Raw genomic sequence first — 21,029 nt, 5'->3', positions numbered from 1 at the left:
CTTTGTGATGATTTATAATTTATTGTTGTTTCAGTTCCTATGATTTATAATTTTTTACTATTTTGATCTCTGGTATTTTAAAAAAAATTAGTCTAAAAACGAAAATAACAATAAATTACAAATCATAGGCATGAAAATCTCAATTTTTAAACCCCAGGTATGAAAATTGAAATTATTCACAAAAGACAGGGACGAAAATAGTAATTTACTCTAGAAATAAAAAGATTAGTGAAATTACGAAACTAGCCGTCAAATAGAAACCTGTCGACAAAACACTCTCCCCCTTCGTTTCTCAATCCTTCCCTGTATACATCGCCCCATTGGCTCTGCCGCTTCTGCCGGCTGTTCAATCCTCCTCTCGTCTATTCACGTTGCTCCGGCGCAGGCGATCTTCCTCCTTCTCGCCATTGCAGGTACGGTCCGTCTCCCTCTTCTCTGTGTTTGTGTTTGTTGATGAATCCTGTTAAATTTATTTTTAATTTAGCAGGACTAATTATGTTTGCTTTTCACTTTCGGATCAAAAATCTAAAAATGAATGATTATTTCATTTGCAACGACTAATTATGTTCATCTATTGAATTATCATGTTCGTGCGTTCATATTTTCTGCAGGTGAGGGTTCGAGTGTAATGATGAATCCAAAAATGAAATCCAGAAATGTTAATGTTACAGAAAACGGTGACTCGGTTGAAGATTCAATTCTCATGACTTTGATAGGAAATGGGGAGGATTTGGCTCCAATGGTAAGGCATTCATTTGAGATGGGGAAGCCTGAAACTCTCCTTCATCAGCTGAAACATGTTGTGAAAAAAAAGGAAGTTGAGATCGAGGAGCTTTGTAAACTCCACTATGAGGAATTCATTGTTGCAGTTGATGAGCTCCGTGGTGTACTGGTTGATGCTGAAGAATTGAAAAGTGAGCTTGCAAGTGATAATTTTAGGTTACAAGAGATCGGGAGCGCGTTGCTTGTAAGACTTGAAGATTTGCTTGAATCTTATTCGATCAAGAAGAATGTTACAGAAGCTGTTAAGATGTCAAGGGTTTGTGTTGAAGTGTTGGATCTTTGTATAAAGTGCAACAAGTATGTATCTGAAGGTCAGTTTTATCCAGCTTTGAAAGCTATTGATCAAATAGAGAAGAATTATATGAAGATTATACCTGTCAAGACTCTTAAGAATCTAGTAGAGAAGAGAGTCCCAGTAATCAAATCTCATATTGAGAAAAAAGTGTGTGGTGAAATCAATGAATGGTTGGTTCATATCCGGGGCACCTCGAAGGAGATTGGGCAAAGAGCTATAGGGTTTGCTTCTTCTGCCCGTCAAAGAAACGAGGATATGCTTGCTCGACAGAAGAAAGCGGAGGAAGAGAGTTGTTTAGGATTGGGTGATTTTACGTATTCATTAGATGTTGAAGAAGTTGATGAAACTTCTGTTCTCAAAATCAATCTTATGCCTCTGTATCGTGCATATTATATCCATATCTGTCTTGGGATCGGTGATCAGTTTCGTGAATATTACTATAAAAACCGGATGTTGCAGCTGAGTTCGGATGTGCAGGTCTCTTCACTGCAACATTTTCTTGGATCACATCAGACTTACTTGGCACAGATTGCTGGATACTTTATTGTTGAGGATCGGGTTCTTAGGACAGCCGGTGATCTACTGTCGGCTAACCAGGTTGAGGCAATGTGGCAAACGGCACAATCTAAGGTGACTTCGACTTTGGAACTCCAGTTTGCGCAAATGGATACTGCTAGTCATCTTCTTCTTGTAAAGGACTATGTGACACTTCTTGGGGCTACTTTAAGACAATATGGCTATGATGTGAGCCCCATTCTCGAGGCGTTGACCAATAGTCGTGACAAATATCATGAGCTTCTTTTGGGAGAGTGTCGACTCCAAATCAAAGATGCCATTATCAATGATAGTTGTGAACAAATGGTTTTGAAGGAGTCGGAATACCAGTCGAATGTTCTTGTGTTTAATCTTCAAACCTCTGATATAATCCCGGCTTTCCCATATGTTGCTCCCTTCTCATCAATGGTTCCTGATTGTTGTCGGATAATCAGGTCGTTCATCAAGGATTCGGTTAATTACTTGTCTTATGGGGGTCAAACGAATTTTTTTGATTTTGCTAAGAAGTATCTTGACAAGTTGTTGATCGAAGTATTAAATGAAGTTTTACTCAACACGATTAAAAGTCCTAACACTGGAGTATCTCAGGCAATGCAGATTGCTGCTAATATAGCGTTTCTGGAAAAAGCTTGTGATTATTTCCTTCAGACTGCAGCAAAACAATGTGGTATTCCCACTCGGATTGTTGCAAGGCCTCAATCTGGTCTAATGGCGAAAATGGTTCTCAAGACTTCAAGGGATGAAGCTTATCTTGCTCTTATAGATTTGGTGAATAAAAAGTTGACCGAGTATCTGGCACTTACAGAGAATGTGAATTGGATCATAGACGATGTAGCACAACACAAAAGTGACTACATGAATGAGGTCGTTATTTATCTCGACACTATTCTGTCAACTGCTCAACAGATTTTACCTCTGGATGTTATGTATAAAATTGGTAGCGGGGCCCTTGAGCATATTAACAACTCTTTCATGAACACGCTTCTTAGTGATGGTTTAAAGCGTTTCACTGCAAATGCAGTGATGGGAATCAACAATGATGTTAAAACTGTAGAACAATTTGCAGATGACAAGTTTCATAGTACTGGATTAAGTGAAATATACAAAGAAGGTAGTTTCAGAGGTTGTTTGCTAGAACTAAGACAATTGATAAATCTTCTACTGAGCAGTCAGCCTGAAAACTTCATGAATCCTGTCATACGCATGAAGAACTACAACACGTTGGATTACAAGAAGTTGGCCATCATTTGCGAAAAATATAAAGATTCACCTGATACCCTGTTTGGGAGCCTTTCTAACAGAGGCGCCAAGCAGAGTAATCGTAAGAAGTCAATGGACGTGTTGAAGAGAAGATTGAAGGATTTCAATTGAGAATTGTTGTGTTACTTTTTTGCCTCTTAGTTGACCATAGATTGCCTGTCTAGTTATCTCTATCCAAGTTTTAATGAAATAATTTTGCATCTTTATGTTCTTATTCTAGTAATAATGATGGACCCCACCATGGTAAATTGTGCATGGGTTGATGAAGTCTTCTCCTAGCTCCAGTGGTGTACATAAACACTTGCAGGCCCATAAATTGGTACATTCCAGTATAGCTTTTTCATCCTTGATCTCTCTCTCTCTCTCTCTCTCTCTCTCTCTATATATATATATATATATATATATATTCACTTTTGCTTTTATCTCTGCAACTATATTTTGCTAAAACAGTTTCTTTATGATGTAGATGTCATTGAAATCTTATTTTTTGTGCAGGTAAGTTTAGGATAAAGTGCAATCTTCACACCACATTAACCCGATATAGTTTCTGAAATAACCACTTCTTGACCAATTGAACATAAAATCCATTAGAAGTATCCACTCATATTGAACGAAATTTAGAAAGCAAATAGGCAAATCCCTATAAATTCAGAATCTTCAAAAACCAAATGACCATCAACTCACCCTTTTGCTGTTGCATCCACTTAGTCCACAGATTTTTTGGCCCTTAGATCAACACAACAGTCTCAACCACAACACTTGAAGCCACATTTTGAATCAAATTTATCAAGAACACTATTCTAATACCAAAATCATGGTTAACGCCTTGTGAAAAATACCCAGATCAAAAGGCTTGAAATCCACGTGACAGAAGCTCGAGGACCCACCCAAACCACATCACATGTAACCATTTAACCAAAATAAAAACACCACCATAAGCTATATACCCGAAATAGAATACCACCAATGAACCTGGTGCAAACAGAATACCTATCAGCATTTGCAAGTATTGCTATTGAAAAATTAACAGTCCCTGGTGTGTACAACAATCTGAAATCTATTGAACCAAAAAGGCTCAAGAAAGATCTGTCGCACAACTAGGTACTCCAACAGCATCTTTAAAACACAAATCCTGCAACAGCACTGATGTGGCGGTTGCCGGAGTGCCCAATAAGAGGATGTCCAAGAATTTCAGTTTCAGGGGAGTTGATTTGGATGCTCTCCTTGATATGTCTATGGATAAGCTGGTGAAACACTTCACTGCTCGTGCTCGCAGAAGGTGCACCTACGTTTTTGATGTTTTATGCCACAATCTTACTTTCTGGTTAATGTAAGATTGAATCAATCTATTGTTGTTGAAAATTTGTGCGTAATGACAGGTTTTGGAGAGCTTTGAAGTAGGAAGCCGATGGCTTTGATCAAGAAGCTGCAGAAGGCCGTATAGGTTGTTCTTTTATCTTTTCTGTTAATCATGGTCATTTGCTTTGTGCTTTTCTTGCGTCCTTGTATGAACTATCTGTTCATCGAGCTCATTGGTTCATTATTTGCATTTACTTGATCTGTTTGTTGATTTTATAGTTTCGTATGTCTTCTTTAATTTGTGAACAACGGGTCGTTTTCTGAAATTTCTAAGACTGCCATGTTTCAGTGTAGATGTTGCATTTCACTAATTTTTATGTTATAAAGTGCTTATAATTTTAGATAGACTGCATCCAGTATGAACATTACGTTTCACACTCTTATATATAACTGATCCCAAATATAATCGTTAGCTGTCCAAATTCTAATCTTATTATGTAAAAAATCAGGGAATGTGAGTTTTTGCATTTGGATTTTCAAAAGCAAGAACTATTTTTATACTTTGTAGATGCTGCCATTTTGCACCCCGCATTGTTTTAAGCAGGGATTTTTTTTCTGTTCTTTCAATCAGGTATTATCATGATTCTGAGTTGCTTGTCTTGTATGAACTATTTGTTAGTCCTCATTGATGGTTAAATGAGAGCTCATTGGTCCCATTTTTGCTTTTACTTGGATCTTTTTGCTGATTTTGTAGTTTCTTGCCTTTTGAAAATTCGAAGACTGCTATATCTCATGTGCGTTTGTTTTTTAGTTGATGAGAGCTAAAAAGGTCTTACCGTCATCTGAATCCATAACACGAACCCATCTCTTGTTTTACCTTACTCTTCACGCCTCTTCAATCGCCCATCTCTCAATCTATGCAAACAATTCACGCCCCTCTCAATCGTGAAACCTAATTGATCGCAGATTCTGTTTGTCGATCTCAGACTCGTTCCTCAAAGCATCAAGGGGTTTCATCTATCTCATCTTGTCTCTCTTCGTTCCTCATTCAAATATGTGTTAACATCCAAGATTTGTTTCTTCTCTACTTATCTTTGGATTTTTGTGCTTGTTTGGTGCTAGCTATAATATAGCCAACATAATCCTTATGCTTCTGTAAGTTTCCAGTGACTGAAAATAGCAACTTAAATATGTTTCTTATATGGAATTGAAGCAACTTAAACGTAGCCAATACTTGATGGTCTTGTTCGTTTGGTAGTTATCGACTCCCTTAATGCTTGTAGCAATGGTTCAACTATTGATAGTTACATCTTTCTTATCTTAATTGAAAAGATGCAATAGAAAACAGAACATAATCCAGAACCTTGTTTTGTTCAGCTCTCTTAAGCACTCCATCACTATCTATATCTATAGGTCTTGTAAAATTAAGCACTCCATCACTATCTATATCTATAGGTCTTGTAAAATTAAGCACTCCATCACCATCTATATCTATAGGTCTTGTAAAATTAAGCACTCCATCACCATCTATATGCAGGTCTTGTAAAATTGGGGAGGGAAATGGAGACACATTTATACTCATAAAATTGGTATCTCAATATCAAATCTATATAATAATGACGACTTCAATCGATATGTATACTAGATGTGGTTTGTACACGAAGCTCAGCGGGAGTTTGATCATTTGCAGGATATCTATTGGATAGTGTTGTGGACTCCGATGCTTAGAGGGTTCGTTCAAAATGGAGAAGAACGAAGGTATCTCACCAAACATGCACCCTAATAGCGTACTCGAGTCTTGTTGTGCTACAGCAAGGAAAACAAAACCAAGCCACTAATCAGGCATGGATTTGGGCTCGAGGTTCTAATTGGAAGCTAATTCTCGACTATGTATGTCTGGAGGTCTCAAGTTCAAATCCAAGGAGGAATAAAAATCCTCTTGTGGCCACGGAGGTTCAAATGCGGTGACTCTGGGCTACCCGCAAAGCAGGTGGTCACCCTGGAATTAGTCGGCTCGCATAGCGGGTTGGATATCCAGGTTAATAAAAAAAAGTGTGGAAGCCTTGTTCAGAACAATGCCATCAAGAGATGTTGTGTAGCCACATATGGAAATGGTAGAGGTTGTGATGTCTTGGTTCAAATTAATGGTTAGTTTTATAATCTACATGTATTATTTCGTTGATAGATTTATTTCGTTGATAGATAACAAACATATGGAATTGTTGGAAGGCGAAGAATCATAGCGTAGGAAAAGATTTGAACCTTTGATTATTTTTAATCTCATGTTCACACATGAATTGTGCTTTATAAAGGAATTGACCTGATGCATCTCATTAGTGTTGACATTTAATTAACATTGATTCAAGAGTGAAGATCTCTTTTTATATTTCTTACCATAACTTTCGTTTCTTACTGAAAGCTAGCCCATTGTTAGTAAGAGTTTAAAGTAGACGACTAATGTTGAAATACAACCACAAGGGTAGTGTCTGATTGGTTTGAGCTTGGCTCCAAAGGTTAAAAGTACCAGAAGGTCTCATGTTCAAATCCAAGGAGAAATAAAAATCCCCTTGTGGCCATGGAGGTTCAAATACAATGACTCCGAACTATCTACAAAATAGGTGGTCTTCCCAAGATTAGTCGGCTCGCATAGCGAGTTGGATATCCAGGTTAATAAAAAAATGTTGAAATCCTTTGTTGTTCGAAGATGAACGTTGTAGTAACAAAAGATTTCTTGACAATCATTTTACATATTCACGAGTAAAAGTGGATTTCTATTAAATATAAATATAAATTTAAAATTATAATATTATAAGAGTAAAATAGATAATTACACAGATTCAGACATTTATTAGTTTACAAAAACAAATGAGTCTTATTGATTTTGTTTTTAGATCTTAACATAGCCTCTTCTCAATAAAAAAAATGAAATACTACTTCAAATTCTAGCATCTCTTAAAAACAAAGAACGGTGTATCAGTTGTTGCTTCCAGAATTTTAAATTAAAAATATATAAATAAAAATTTTAATCAACTATAAAATATATTGATTACAGAATATAAATGGGTCAGACAAGCTTGCTCAATTTCTTTTTTATCGCACATGCCCGTCTAATAGTTTTAACAAACAAATTTGGATCCATTTTCTCGAGAATTATTGTTCAAACTCGTATTTCTAACCAGCCCGTTAGACGCGTCTCGTTTAGAAACAACTTTAATAAAAAAGAAAAAATCACTCATCACCTATTTCCTATTTTTTCATGTCACTTTTATGGATGTTGACACATGGCCTTTATCTAGATAATATTCAATTTATATTTCAAAAATCATACGGTTAAAATACACGTCTACTAGTCTGTAATTTAAAAAAAAAATGTTTAATTTAATGCATTTTATATAATATTCAAGTTTTATATATGTTATCTAAGTATTGGATATTAAAATTGACATCTTTTAAACTATGAATTCTTAAATATATGGTTTAAAAGTGTGTTTTCTAAAAATTTGTATACGGTGGAAATGCTTAAATTTTTTATATAATTTGCCTTAAAATAAAATTGTTATTTTAGAAAACCGATAACTTTTGGTCATTTTAATATAGAATTTAATTATTTGGTTGGCAATTATATTAATCGGGGACATTTTCTGTTGGAAATTATACGTTGGGTTGGAGGTTTTCCTCCATCCCACACTGGTAGATAAAGAAACTTTAGAGAAGCTTATAAGGTTTTCTCTACAATTGGGCTTTGAACATATAAGTAGACTCATGGTGAGGATCTTGAGTGGAAGGCCCAATGCACACGTGCGTGCGTGACCGATCGTGAGGATATTAGGGTTTTCTCTAGTATAAATACTAGGTAGAAGCCACCCATATGAATCACTTCAGAAAATTATCGCTTCCTCTCTCGAATTTCTGCTCCTACCCGTTCTTTCTCTCTACCGAATTTCTGCATCCATCTTGCTTCAATTTTCGTTTTTCGTCGTTGTTGAAAAAACGAAAATGTGTACTGCATCAAATCCTGGGGCTTTGCGACTACAAACTCACAGCGTCAAAAGAGTAGTCGTATAAAACCTTTAAGGTTTTGTACTGTGTAGATCTCTACCTTTACGTACTTCAAGAAAATCATATTGGTATTTATTTTTGGGCATTGTATTTAATTTTCATTCACATAGTTAACACTCTGCTTCTACCCATTTCTACCATTGAGTCTACCTCGAAGGATAGGTTCAAACTCGTGTGGGAATATTGGTTTGGTTTCGATTCCGGTCTTAAGTTATTATAAGCATGTTTTATAATAACAGTCACAGCTTTTGCAAAAATATATTCAAAACACTGAAAAGAAGAGATCTCATATAATGTTTAGTTGGGTATGAGTCATTTAGTCACAAACACGCACTGGGTTGATATGTCAGTCTTAATTGATCGCCCACTTATCTAAGTCGTGTTTTATATTGGTCGTGACTTACTGGTCAAATGTCCACCCTTTAATCATAAACTTTTAATATAGAATATCATGCTAGAGTTATTCGAAAACTGATTAAATACATAACATATAACTATTCACAAAATAACATACATGTAAAATATATCGTAAGATGTATGTAATTGAAATATCCGTGCACATCATCATCGATTTATATCATGCTAAAATAAATTTGTACTTGGGTATGCATCTCAGTGAAATCTCATGAAGACTCATCTGATTGCATATAGACTGACTACTGATAGCTTTTGATCTATACCTACAAATTCCAAACCATAATATCTCATTAATGGCTTAATTTCTCCAAAAGTCAACAATGCTCAATTCGACCCGACCTAAAGTCAAACTTCATACCCGAGCATTCTAATATGCTTCAGATAACGTCATTTGCCCCATCATTAAAATCCATACAGGTCAAACATGTCAAAAATCAACCCTTGGTCAACTTGGTAAACTCCGACTAACTTTAGTCAAACCCCAAGTCTAAAACTCAATGACAACTAAAAAGGTCAAATGTCCCATAAATTCTCAATTCTAATTACGACGCTTTAACATATTATTAAATCAACAAAATAATTTAATAAATCTCTAAGTGATACGCTTGATAATGACTCTTAACGGTGGTCCATCCTTTTAATAACTAAAGGAATCATGTATTTCGCATTAAAGCATCTCGATAATATTTGATCAAATATGACACTTCAAATCCGTCATTTGAACTTCATTAAACAATCGCATAACACCTCATTAAGAAATAATTAATTAATATACATATTCTAAAATAAATTAATATATTAATCAAATAACAATTAAAATTAACATCTTAATTAATTTAGAAACTAAATTAATAATTAATTAATATAATCCAAATAATTTTACCTTAATTAACATAACCCAAAATGGATTACATGTCCAATATAAGTTAATGGACTCCAAAACAACTAATTAGTAATAATTCTGATATTAGCCCAAACATTAATAAAAGGCAATAAGCCCAACAACATATGACCTAATTGAAAATCTGAATTTAGCCATCTAGAAAGTGGCCCAAGTCGGTTGTACAGCCCAACAAACGTGGCCCAGCCGGGGCCAACCAAGCCTGTGACCAGCTTACCGGTCACGCTGGCAGCCGGAAAAACAGGTCACTTGGCCTTGTTTCTTCATCGTTTTCGATAATTCTTTTTGCAAAATCTTTAGAAAATGATTTTCCTCAACCATAAGAACAAAAATCAACGAAAATCATCAAGTATTGAGTCTCATTTTCGCACTTAAAGTTCAACTCCAAAAACCATTTGAAAATCATAGAAAAACTCGAAATCGAGCCTTCAAAACTAAAACCTGAGACATAAGGCTACTAAAGTTCCATAGAGGACATAAAAACGAAGCTAACCATATAAAGAACATGAATTTTAGTTGAGTATTTTATCTCTAATCGTTGATAAACGGAGATTTCGGATGGGGGCGTTCGAGCTCTTATTTCTCTCCCGATTCTCCAAAATTCAAAATTCTTGAACAAAAAAATGTAGAGGGGGACGTTGGCTGTTTATTTCTGTAATTTTTTTGGCTTATTGGTTGACTGAACGAGCCAATAAGAAGCCTCAAAGCATGACATCGTTCCATCATTTTCAAAAAAATCAGAATCTAACATATTTATATAATAGGTTCTTATGGTTTGGACCTTTTAACATCTGACACACCTCCTTAACTATCAAAATTTTACATTTTGGCCCTTGGTTTCAATATTTTTGCCAAATTTACACTTTTCACCCCTATTTTGAGTTTTTTCTTCATTATTAGTCCGATTTTTAAAAATTCTTTTAATTTATTTATATATATATATATATATATATATATATTAATCCAAAATGAAAAGAATAATAACAACAATATTTATTCCTTAATTTTTTTTTTGGTTTTACAGATGTGATGCTACCTTAGTTGTTGACATTTTTTCTATAATGGCTATCTTCCTTGTGAACTTAATCATACTTCATTGTGCCTTATTCCTAAAGTCCCCAATGCTTCAAAGGTGACAGAATATAGGCATATTGATTGTCGTACGGTTCTGTATAAGTGCATTAGCAAAATAATAGTTGAGACGATTAAGGAGTATTTGGATAGGTTGGCGAGCTTGAACCAATTTGTGTTCATTCCAAGTTGTAGAATTACAGACAATATTCTTATGGCACATGAGCTTGTTACAGGCTACCAAAGGAATGAACGTCCTCCTCGTTGTGCTTTCAAGATTAATGTGTAAAAGGCTTATGATACGGTGGATTGACGTTTTTTCTTCATAATATGTTAGTTGTAATGGGTTTTCAGCCAATCATGGTGAGATAGATTGGAGAAATGGTGAGTTCCCCATCATTTTTGATTATGATGAATGGGGCCTCTTCGGGTTTTCTTAAGGGTGGTAGGGGTATTCGGCAGGGTGATCCTTTATCTTCTTATATTTTCACGATTGTAATGGAGGGGTTCACCATGATCCTTCAGAAGTGTATCTTGAAGGTTGTTCCTTTTGGTTATCATAAAAAAATGTCATTCTTTCCAGCTCACTCATCTTTGTTTTGCAGATGATTTATTTGTTTTTATGCAAGGTGATGTGGCTTCGGTGGATGTTTTGAAAAGGGCCCTTCATATGTTTAAGAGAAGAACGGGTTTGTATCCTAGCCTTGCCAAAAGTGTTGTGTTCTTTGCTAATGTTCCGGAATCGACTAAATCAGATATTCTGGCATGTTTGCCTTTTTGAGAGGCTAGCTTTCCTATTCGGTATTTAGGTGTTCCCCTTTCCCCCGTGTGACTCAAAGTGACTGATTTTGGTGTGCTTATTATCGAAATCAAACTTTAGATTCAGAATTGTAAGGCGAAATTTCTCTCTTTTGGTGGTCGATGTCAGTTTATAAGGTCGGTACTTATGTCTTTGCAAATTTATTGGATGTCGATATTTTCTATTCTTTCTTTTGGTCTTCATGAAATAGAGTCACTTTTTCGTGATTTCTTATGATCACAAGGAAGTAGCTTTAAAGGAAGATGTTGTATATCGTGGGATGAGGTGAGGTTTGTAAGCCGAAGGTGAATGGTGGTCTTCGTATAAAATGATTGGTTGTTTGGAATAGAAGTTTATTAGCTTCACATGTGTGGGATATATTACAAAGAAGGCAATCGTTGTGGATCTCTTGGATCTATGACTTTAGTCCTTTTTGGAGTGTTAGGAAGATCTCAAAATACGTCTTGGGTGTGGCGTAAGTTGCTAGATATTTTGGGGACCATTTGCGACCTCTATTTGTTATTCAGCTTGGGGATGGTATGTCTAAGAATGCTTGGGAGGATAAGTGGCTTCTTAATGGTACATTGGCAAGCTTCTTTTCTTATCGCTTTATTCATGCTAGTGGTTTCAATTCCCTTTGGTTTCAATTCCCTTTCCACCTTGTATGATGATGTTAATCAATTGGATGATCATTGGTTGGAGACTTGGATTCAAAGAGCATCATGGCTATCGAATTATACAGTGTTGGTTCTTTCCTATGGTACCCGAGATGGAGTTTTGTGGAGGAATGTGCATTGTAGTTTTGTTGGTTTTTCAGTTAAGGAGACATATAATTCCTTGGATGGTGTCAAAACAGTTGTCTCTTGGCATCGCATTGTTCGATTCCTGTTATACATTCCGAAGCATGCTTTCTGTCTTTGGTTAGCATGTAGGAGGCGACTTCCAACCCAAGACCGTAAGAAAGCTTGGAAACATGATCCCCCGGTCCTTCTTTATTCCTTATGTAAATCTTGCATAGATTTCCATAGTTATTTGTTTTTTGAATGTGGATATTCTATGGAGATTTGGGCTGCTGTTAAGGATGATGTGGATATGATGGGTGTTGGGGATTCTTGGGCAGGAATCCTTTTAGCAATTGCTAGTGGTCAAGGAAAGCGATGGTCTCTTATGCAAAAGTTGGGTTTTGCGGCTTCCATTTACCACATTTGGCAAGAAAGGAATATAAGACTTTTTACTGAGCAAAGACGGACGACATCACAACTTGCTAAGGAGATTAGAAGTGTGATTTTGGATAGGATGGCGTGGAGAGCTAAGAGAAGAATCAACATTCATGTCGTTGATGGAGTTTCTTGATGTCTTGATGCTCTTGAAGACCACTTTCGGTTTTGGTGGAATCTGGATTTGAGCATTTCTTTTTGCATGGTTCACCTCTTTGTTTCATTGTGTGCCTTTTGGCTTCTTGTGGCTTAGTATGATGTTGTTTTCAAGCTTGTCTGTTTTGTTACTTTTCTGCTTGGTGATTTGGTTGTTTGAACTTGCTGTTTTGTTTTTTTACCTTCTATAATATTTGACAGGAGTTTTCTCCTTTAAAAAAATAATAATAATGTAAACTCAAAACCTAAATCAGTTTTATCGTTCCCAAATCCTACGCCATTCACACCTCTTTCACCCAATGACATCGCTCTCCCTCATTGTCCGGTCATCATCTATTCTCCATACCATTTATTGTCGTCGTTGGTTTTGCAGTCGATCCCACTTTTTATCTGTTTTTTGTTTTTCAATCCTCCATTTTTTACAACAATTTAATCACTTGAAATAAAAAAATTCAATGATTTATTTATTTTAAAAAAATTAAATCTTTCTTGTCTTGCATACCAATTGATTTGTTCGTGGACTCCGTTTCTAATTGAACCGGGCCGTAAATCGAACCGGCAGAAATTTAACCAAACCGATATTAATCAATAAATCGGTTCGATTAACCTATAGCTTCCAGGAACCCGTTGTTGGTTCTCTTTGTTAATACATTGCAGTCACTTCCATCGTTTCCAGCGAGACTTCAAGAGAAAGGTGTGTAAACCCTAATGTGATTTATAATTCCATCATTTTTCTTTATATGTAACTCTTAACTAATTGGAATTTTGTTTTGTTATGATCTTTGATTTGAATTTTTCGGTAAATTTTTTGAAATGATGACATCGATTTTGACTGATAGGGCTTGCGATTGATTTTCAGTTGGGATGGCGAGTGCGGTGGATGCTGTAGGAGAACCGATTCCGACATCGGCGGTGCTAATGTCGGCATCGAAGCACATAGCGGGTAGATGCAGAGGCGAAAATATAGCTTTCCTCAAGTGCAAGAAGGACGATCCTAACCCTGAGAAATGCCTGGATAAAGGCAGCCAAGTCATCCGTTGTGTCCTCTCCCTGTAAGTATGTATGTTTATGTCTATCTGAATGCTAAAGGGGCACTGAAAAAGGGAGAGACCTAATAAGACCTAAAAACTTAACCCATTAGAGATAAATAATGATTACATTTTTTTAATCAAGTAAATGACAATTTACTCTCATGAGTAGAATTGGCTATGGCAAAATTGGAAAACGGATACTTATTTAATAAACTAAGGGGCCGTTTACCTAAACATTTACCCGGTAAGCACTTACCGGTAAAATTCAACACTATCGCTTGCTTACTGGGTAATATTTTATTCACTAAAACACATCGTATGCAACAGTTTATCCCGGTAAGCGCTAACCATGGTAAGAGTTATCGTCCTCACTTACCGGGTAAGACTCTCGATTCTTGCCTTCGCTCTTATCGGGTAAGATTTTTATTCCTTGCCATATTCATCCAGTAAAGAAAAGTGACTTGATAAACGCTTACCCGGGTAAGCGTTTGGTAAACGACACCTAAGATAGAAGTGGGGACACTTATCTCTGAATTTGGACAAGCTAAAACAGAAATGTGGCTAAATGGAGGGAGTAGTACAAGTTTGGCAAATATGCACACTTATTTTGGGACAGAGGGAGTAGTACAAGTTTGGCTGCCGAGTTTACAGTGAAAACCTTCTGTTTTTTATGGAAGAAAGTATGAAACGAATTTGCTTTTGAGATTTTACTTTTTTTTTTTTCAGTTGAGGGTGTATGTTTTCATCTTTGTCCTTAGATGTAATTAGATTAGATTTATGTTATTATGAAAATTTAAGAGCTACTTGCTTCATGGCCAGTTGGAATGCTCTGTTAGTTCATTAGTGAATACCTGTTGCTTTTAGTTCCTACACTTGCCTTATCTTGCTCCAATAGAGTTTCTTGCATCTCAAAACTTTTGATGTTTATTATCCTACTCGGTGCAGATAAAGAGATTAAGAGATCATTTATGTTCATATAGTTATCAAGCTTCCAACCTACTTTATCTAAAGCTTTGGCTGTTTCTTAATCATAACGGGTGTTGAGAAATAGATAATATAAGTTCATACACGAATGCTTCTAACCGACTCTAAAAGGGTGACTTTTAGCTTATGCAATGTGGGCCATATGCAACAAAAACATTGTATGTGTCTTTCTGCATAAAACTATGTGGTTTAAATGTCAAATTTTGTTTGTACTTTGCACAACAAGACCAACTTTCTATGTGGTGATTATTGGTTTAATTGTTGGAGCTTGGGGACCACTCGTTGGTATGAGTGTAGGTAGTCGTTGTGTACAATGGATCCTTGTCACCAATGAATAAATCAACCAACTAAAGTGTTTGTGATTCTTATGATACGTCAACTTAGATGCATTCCTGTATATAGCTAACTCCTGAATTATGCATCTCTTATGCAAAATTTATACCAATCCTTCACTTGGTACAAGCCCGTTTTTGTATCTTGTTCATTTAGAGTCCTACATTCGAGATAACTAAACTACATGAAGTCATCCTCAACCATATCGTGCTATTTCATATTTTTTTAATTCTATCTCCGACTAGTATGTTGTTGTGAGATTTATATATAATAAATCTCTTGGACTATTAGCAACAAAGACTTGTGCAAGTGAACACCTATCAACTCGTTGTCGTCTTTTACAAGTAGTAAAATGGTAGAATATCGAGTATCGATCCACAGGGGAAAAAATATAAAAGTTTAACATAGAAGTCTAGTAAAAGAGATGTTTTTAGATGGCGAGTTTGAACAAATGTTTTTATTTGGGTTTTCTAGTAACACAGATGCAAACAAGTATTTAAAAAGGAAGCAAGGGTGTAGGGATCTGTTAAGATTTTAAAGCAAATAAATTAGGTAGAACTTGTAAAAGATAACTCATTTTATCTAGCCTTTAGCTTGTGTAAGGCACTCTATCGAGGTTGAGAAAGGCACACATCCAATGGCTAACTTTAATATTTCTAAATAAAGTAAAGTCCTGGCAATGACACAATCTATCCCTTGTATAAGTTGTACGAATGAAAACAAGTTTATTTGGTTCTAAGTAACTCTCTCGAGTATACCTCCGTATGATGTGTTGGAGATGACTTATCTTTAAGTCCATCACACTAACAATGATCAACTTGTCAATAGATGTGATTTTTAGGACAACTAAAGTAAAAGTGATGATAATTTAATGATTACGAGAATTTAATACAAGAAGTAAATAAAAGGATGAAAATGATTACGAGAAATATAAACTAAGTTATGACGATTAAGAAATACGATTATGATAATTTGAACTATATTATGATGAATAAAAAAAGCTTAGGATAAATAGAGACGTGAAATTAAATTGTCATAATATAAAGACGATGATGATATGAATATAGAAAATGATGATAATATAACAAAGCGGTAAATGACGATTAATAAAGCTTAAAACTATTAGAAGCTCTTTGATGATGTTATCATCAAGATTAGAAGCATAATTAAGCATTTCCGATACTCAATCCTAAAAAAGGTTTTATGGTATTGTGGAAACAAGTTTTGGAATAAAGACAAGCAAATAGTTGGGTTCCAATAATTGCTTCAGTGAAATTCTAGTTTTTTGATGCTTGATTGTTGTATATAGTTTAGAAATGTGGTTGATCGAGATAAAGATATCAGCTAGTTTTGCTTCCTCAATTGATAAGTTGCATGCATTTTTGAAGCTTTTCTAAGATGTGACTAATACATTTCCAATCTCCGAGAATCTTATCGTGAATCTCTATTTTGATGTTGTGTGGAGATGGATATAAAGTTAATAGAGGTTACATAGGTTATTTTTTTAAAAAGGTAAAAGACTTTTTAGGCTTGACAAGGTAAGGGCAACTTATCAAACCTACAAAAAAATGACTTGGTTTTGCCATATGAGTCCCTTTGGACAAAAAGTATAGGTTGGGCCTGGCCCAATTTGGCAAATGATCACTTCCAACGTGTTTGTAGCTTAGGCTTCGTGGTGGAATATAGATGCTTCTCACAAATAGAATGTTCCCTTGAGGAGATAGGCTTCTCACTTATAAGAATGAACTAGCACAATCCAAGTTATAAGCATAAAACCATCTTTAGCTTTCAATCAACTTCATGTTGTTCTCAAAGGCTTACTTGGCCAAACTTAGAGGGTGTTTGGGATTGCTTATAAAAACAGCTTATTGACTTATTCCGTGTGGCACCCGTAGTAAGCACTTTAGAGTGTTTAGATAAACAGTTTATACCGGTGCCAAACCGGTAATAAGGAGTTTTTTAAGAAGTTAAAACATTCTAACTTATAATAAGTTGATAAGGATTTTTATAGAAAAGCATAAGTTGTTTCAAATAAGCAATCCCAAACACCCCCTTAGAATGTTGTTGTCCTAAGGTTGCACGGATTAGCTACGGAACATCTTGATTCATTATATGAACTACTCTTACGGGTATGCTTACTTTATCTTCTCTCTGTTGTCCCCATCAAGACGGCTAAAATGCTCTCCATGTTTTTTTCCATCTTAATCTAAAACTTTTGGTCCTAAAGTGTTTTACCAGACATTCAACTATGCAATGGGACTTGGCATTTTCCCCATAAATCAACACTAATATATCATCATTCATCAGCCAAAAAAACATAAACTATGCTCGTCATTTTCTAGGTTTTTTATGACTTCCATTTGCAACTAAAGTAAAAAAGATAAAGACTTGGGAGGCGTTTGGTTTGCAGAATGTTTTCTGAAGGAATGAAATCTGTTGAAGAAATTTGACTTTGAAGGAATTTGGAATGGAATTTGACCGCACGTTTGGTTGGAATGAATCGGAATAGAATTGGAACAAAATATGTTAAATGATTTGGAATCTACCTGTTTGGTTGGTAGAAGATAGCTTCGGAATTGGAATGAGTAGACAATAAATGACCAAAATACCCCTTTTATGACGGTGGTGGTCAGCGGTGGTTCAGAACTGTGGGGGTCGTTGGTGGTTCAAATCGTTTGTTCTGGTCGGTGGTGGTAGGCAGTGGTTTAGGACGGTGGTGGTCGGTTGAGATTTAGATTGGTGGTGGTTCAGATGGAGGTCTTATGGGTCTGGGTAAATCAAGTAGGGAAAGATGGGGGATAATTTTGTCCTTTTGAGAAAATGGGATGGAATGGAATTGAATTGAATTCCTTCTCAATTGTGATAGAATGACCAAATCCATGAATGGTGGAATGTGGGGAATTCAATTTCATTCGATAGGTAAACCAAATGCCTAAATGGAATTTGGTCAATGGAATTGATCATTCCAATTCCTTCAGATTTCGTCGGAATCTAGACCCTTGGAATAACCCTATAGAATTAGGTAAGTATCTGTCTCATCATTGCATTCTTTAATGCTCGTTACAACTCAATGATACACATCTTCAATCACATACATTTAGATTGTAGGGAGTTCGTTTGTCTCAATTGCTTGCCTACATGACCCAAGGTTTATAAGACTGAAAGCCGTCTTTAGTTTTCACTGAACTCCGTTATGTTCTTCATAGCTCAAACATAGTGTTCCTTTATATATGCGTTATCGTGTCTTCTCCCTTTCGTTTTCTATCAGCAAGACTAAAATTGTTGCATACTTGTTTTTCCCATTCTAATAAAAAATTCTGAATCCTTAACGTGTTGTACCAAAAATTCAACTTTGTGTTGGGACTTTGCCGAATGTCATAAACTAACACTCTTATCATCTGCAGACCATACCCCATGGTGTATCTTCTCATAACATTCTTGTATGTTTTTTCATGAGTTCTGTTACTAAAGCAAAAAGATAAGGACTTAAAGGTGCTTTTGGTACGCGGGTTTGGGTAGGATAGGACGAGAATGGACAGGAGGCAAGTGAAGGAATTGTGAAAGGGTTTTAATTTTACATGGGTAGTTTAGTCATTTATTAATTGCATTCCATCTCTTTGATTTTTTCCACCTATTTTGATGGGACAAAAAAAGGCATTTTAGTACCGCTCAGAGACAAACATTGAACAACAAATATTTATACTGTTGTCCCGCGTACCAAACACACCTGAAGGCCTTTGGCAATTGGAATAACCCTGTAACGATAGGGAAGACATCTGCGTCGGCATTGCATGATTTCATGCTCGTTATTACACCATGATGCATATCTTCAATCACTTTTTTACAGATTGTAGGAAAATTTTTCTTTTTGATATCAATTGTAGTGGCACCCTATCATATGCCTTCCTTGGATTGAAATTGCCAAATACAAGTCCTTTTTATGTCCCGTATATACCTCATTGAATCTTCTAAGGCCTGTGTTGATTTCCTGGCATTTAACCAAATTGATGTTTTTCACATTCATCAACTCTTTTAGTCTATGCATAAAAACATACTCTAGTAATTTCATTTTGGGGCCATTAACTTTTCCTCTGTTTGTCTCGGGGATAACACTTAGTTATCTAGCGGCCATGATATGCTTTCATTGCTCTCTGATTATGTTACCCCTGGAGCTTTATCTACATTCATGTTTGTTAGTGCTTCATTCACCTCCAACACTAAGAACCAATAAGGTTGAGAGATCTAGTAAGTCATCAAATATGGATGTCATCATATGAGGTTAACCAAACCAAACCAATCAGATATATCTGAAATGAGCTTGACATGTCTTAGCATTACTCAAACGTCCCCTAAGTGCCTAGAAAGAAGGATCACATAGACTGATGGACTCCTTCAGGTGCCTTGCTCTCTTCGATCTTTTGATTTGTGTTTTACAAACCAGGGGTATTTACGGAAGGCTGTGTACATCTTACCTTATCAGACCCTACCTTGTGTGGGATGTACTGGGTTTGGTTTATTCCCCATATATGACTAAACATCTGCTTGGCTGTGTTGGGTGTTTGAAGCAACCACCAGCTCATTATCTATTCAATCCCAATCCTTAGCAATATGTACAAAATAAAACAAACCAAAAAGTCTCTTTTGCCTATTGCATCCTTTTCCAACTTTTCATCGCTTGCTATCTAAAACCGAATTTGCAAGGCGTTTTTTGTTGAAACAGTCGATAAAAACACATACACCCTGTTAGCAATGAGTCTTGCATCTGCAAAACTTAGCTGACAAGGAATTTCGCTACCTTACCAGCATGTTCAACTTCAAAGACCGGTTTTGCATAATCAGACTGAATGAAAGTTAGAATCTCTGACACAGTACTTGCTCTATTGCACTAGCTCAAAATACCCGATTACCACTAGCTTGGCATAATCTCGAAGCATGTGGACCAACTTTTTTTTTTTTTTGGTACCATTCTTGAGAACTTTCTCAATGATCAGAGGTGCAGATTGCTACTGGCTGGTGTTAAATAGAATCCATAGCTTGGGTTAAATCCATGATCTATTTTGGAATTTTTTCATTCCATATTTGACAAAAACGATTGGAATATCAAACCTTGAATCATGGTATATGATTATTATGCGATTGCAGGCTGAAAGATCTTCATCAGAAGTGCACAAAAGAGATGGACGCATATCCTGGCTGTATGTACTACAACACCGATGAATTTGAATTATGCTTCAAACAGCAGAAAGAGTTTGAAAAAGCCTGTCCACTCAATTGACCACACATGGAATGCCTTTTAATAAAATTCTGCCCAGTTTCCGGCGACATCTGGGGGATGTTCTCCGACCATGTTTCTGGTCACCGGAAAAGTTAATAGCTGAGTTAATTTGCATCATTCTGACTACAATAATAAGATATGAACCTATCAACTTGAGTCTGTGATTGAAATCTGTAATAGAAACATCCTCTACTCCTCGGAGTAGAGACGAGGCTTGTGTACATCCCATCTTTTCCTTACCTTATATTCACTCGGTTTTATCTGATTGATATTTAAAAAGAAAAACATCTACCCTAGGTGGTCTGTGTACATCCTATCTTTTCGACCTCTGTTCATCACACAAGTATGCTCCAACGGGTTTGACATCATTTTCGCATGGTTCTTTCAACCTCACCTTATGGCAGGATTTAGGTACAAAGATAAAAAAGGACGAAAATCAACGAAGATAAAGTTAACGATGCGTGTAGGAGGGACTAGATTTGTAATAAAACTGTAACCATAATAACGACCATTGTAATTATTTTATTTAAAAGGGTTGATTCATCATTTTCGCCAAGAAACAGGGCTCTAAACTTTATGGTTAGTGGAAAGGGG

General features: G+C 35.9%; 2 protein-coding genes across 3 annotated transcripts; both read left to right on the top strand.

The window, feature by feature from the left end:
- The first annotated feature begins 341 nt into the window (after positions 1-341).
- Positions 342-6,150, top strand: LOC112528898 (exocyst complex component SEC15A). 2 transcript variants are annotated; one of them, XM_025139917.1, is made up of 5 exons: positions 342-413; positions 612-3,212; positions 3,389-4,172; positions 4,273-4,337; positions 5,883-6,150. In XM_025139917.1, the coding sequence occupies exon 2, from the start codon at positions 629-631 to the stop codon at positions 3,002-3,004; it is 2,376 nt and encodes a 791-aa protein (XP_024995685.1). In that variant the 5' UTR covers positions 342-413; positions 612-628; the 3' UTR covers positions 3,005-3,212; positions 3,389-4,172; positions 4,273-4,337; positions 5,883-6,150. The 2 variants fall into 2 exon arrangements, with proteins under 2 accessions (XP_024995685.1, XP_024995686.1); XM_025139918.1 differs by lacking the exon at positions 5,883-6,150 and adding an exon at positions 5,730-5,744.
- A 7,526-nt stretch (positions 6,151-13,676) lies between these two features.
- Positions 13,677-20,435, top strand: LOC112499711 (NADH dehydrogenase [ubiquinone] 1 alpha subcomplex subunit 8-B-like). The gene is made up of 2 exons (XM_025103044.1): positions 13,677-13,864; positions 20,303-20,435. Exons 1-2 carry the CDS (start codon positions 13,677-13,679, stop codon positions 20,433-20,435), a joined length of 321 nt encoding a protein of 106 aa, XP_024958812.1.
- The last annotated feature ends 594 nt before the right edge of the window (positions 20,436-21,029 follow it).

Source organism: Cynara cardunculus, assembly GCF_001531365.2.
Source record: "Cynara cardunculus var. scolymus isolate 2C chromosome LG 16, CcrdV1, whole genome shotgun sequence".
Taxonomy (NCBI): domain Eukaryota; kingdom Viridiplantae; phylum Streptophyta; class Magnoliopsida; order Asterales; family Asteraceae; genus Cynara; species Cynara cardunculus.
Note: the sequence above shows the minus strand (reverse complement) of the source record. Positions and strands in the feature narration are given on the sequence as shown.

What these genes read in the sequence shown, in the direction of transcription:
- LOC112528898 (XM_025139917.1), top strand. Translation starts at nt 629, where the DNA reads ATGATGAATCCAAAAATGAAATCCAGAAATGTTAATGTTACAGAAAAC.
- LOC112499711 (XM_025103044.1), top strand. Translation starts at nt 13,677, where the DNA reads ATGGCGAGTGCGGTGGATGCTGTAGGAGAACCGATTCCGACATCGGCG. An exon ending in ATCCGTTGTGTCCTCTCCCT is followed by an intron (nt 13,865 to 20,302) that starts GTAAGTATGTAT and finishes ATGCGATTGCAG; the next exon opens with GCTGAAAGATCTTCATCAGA.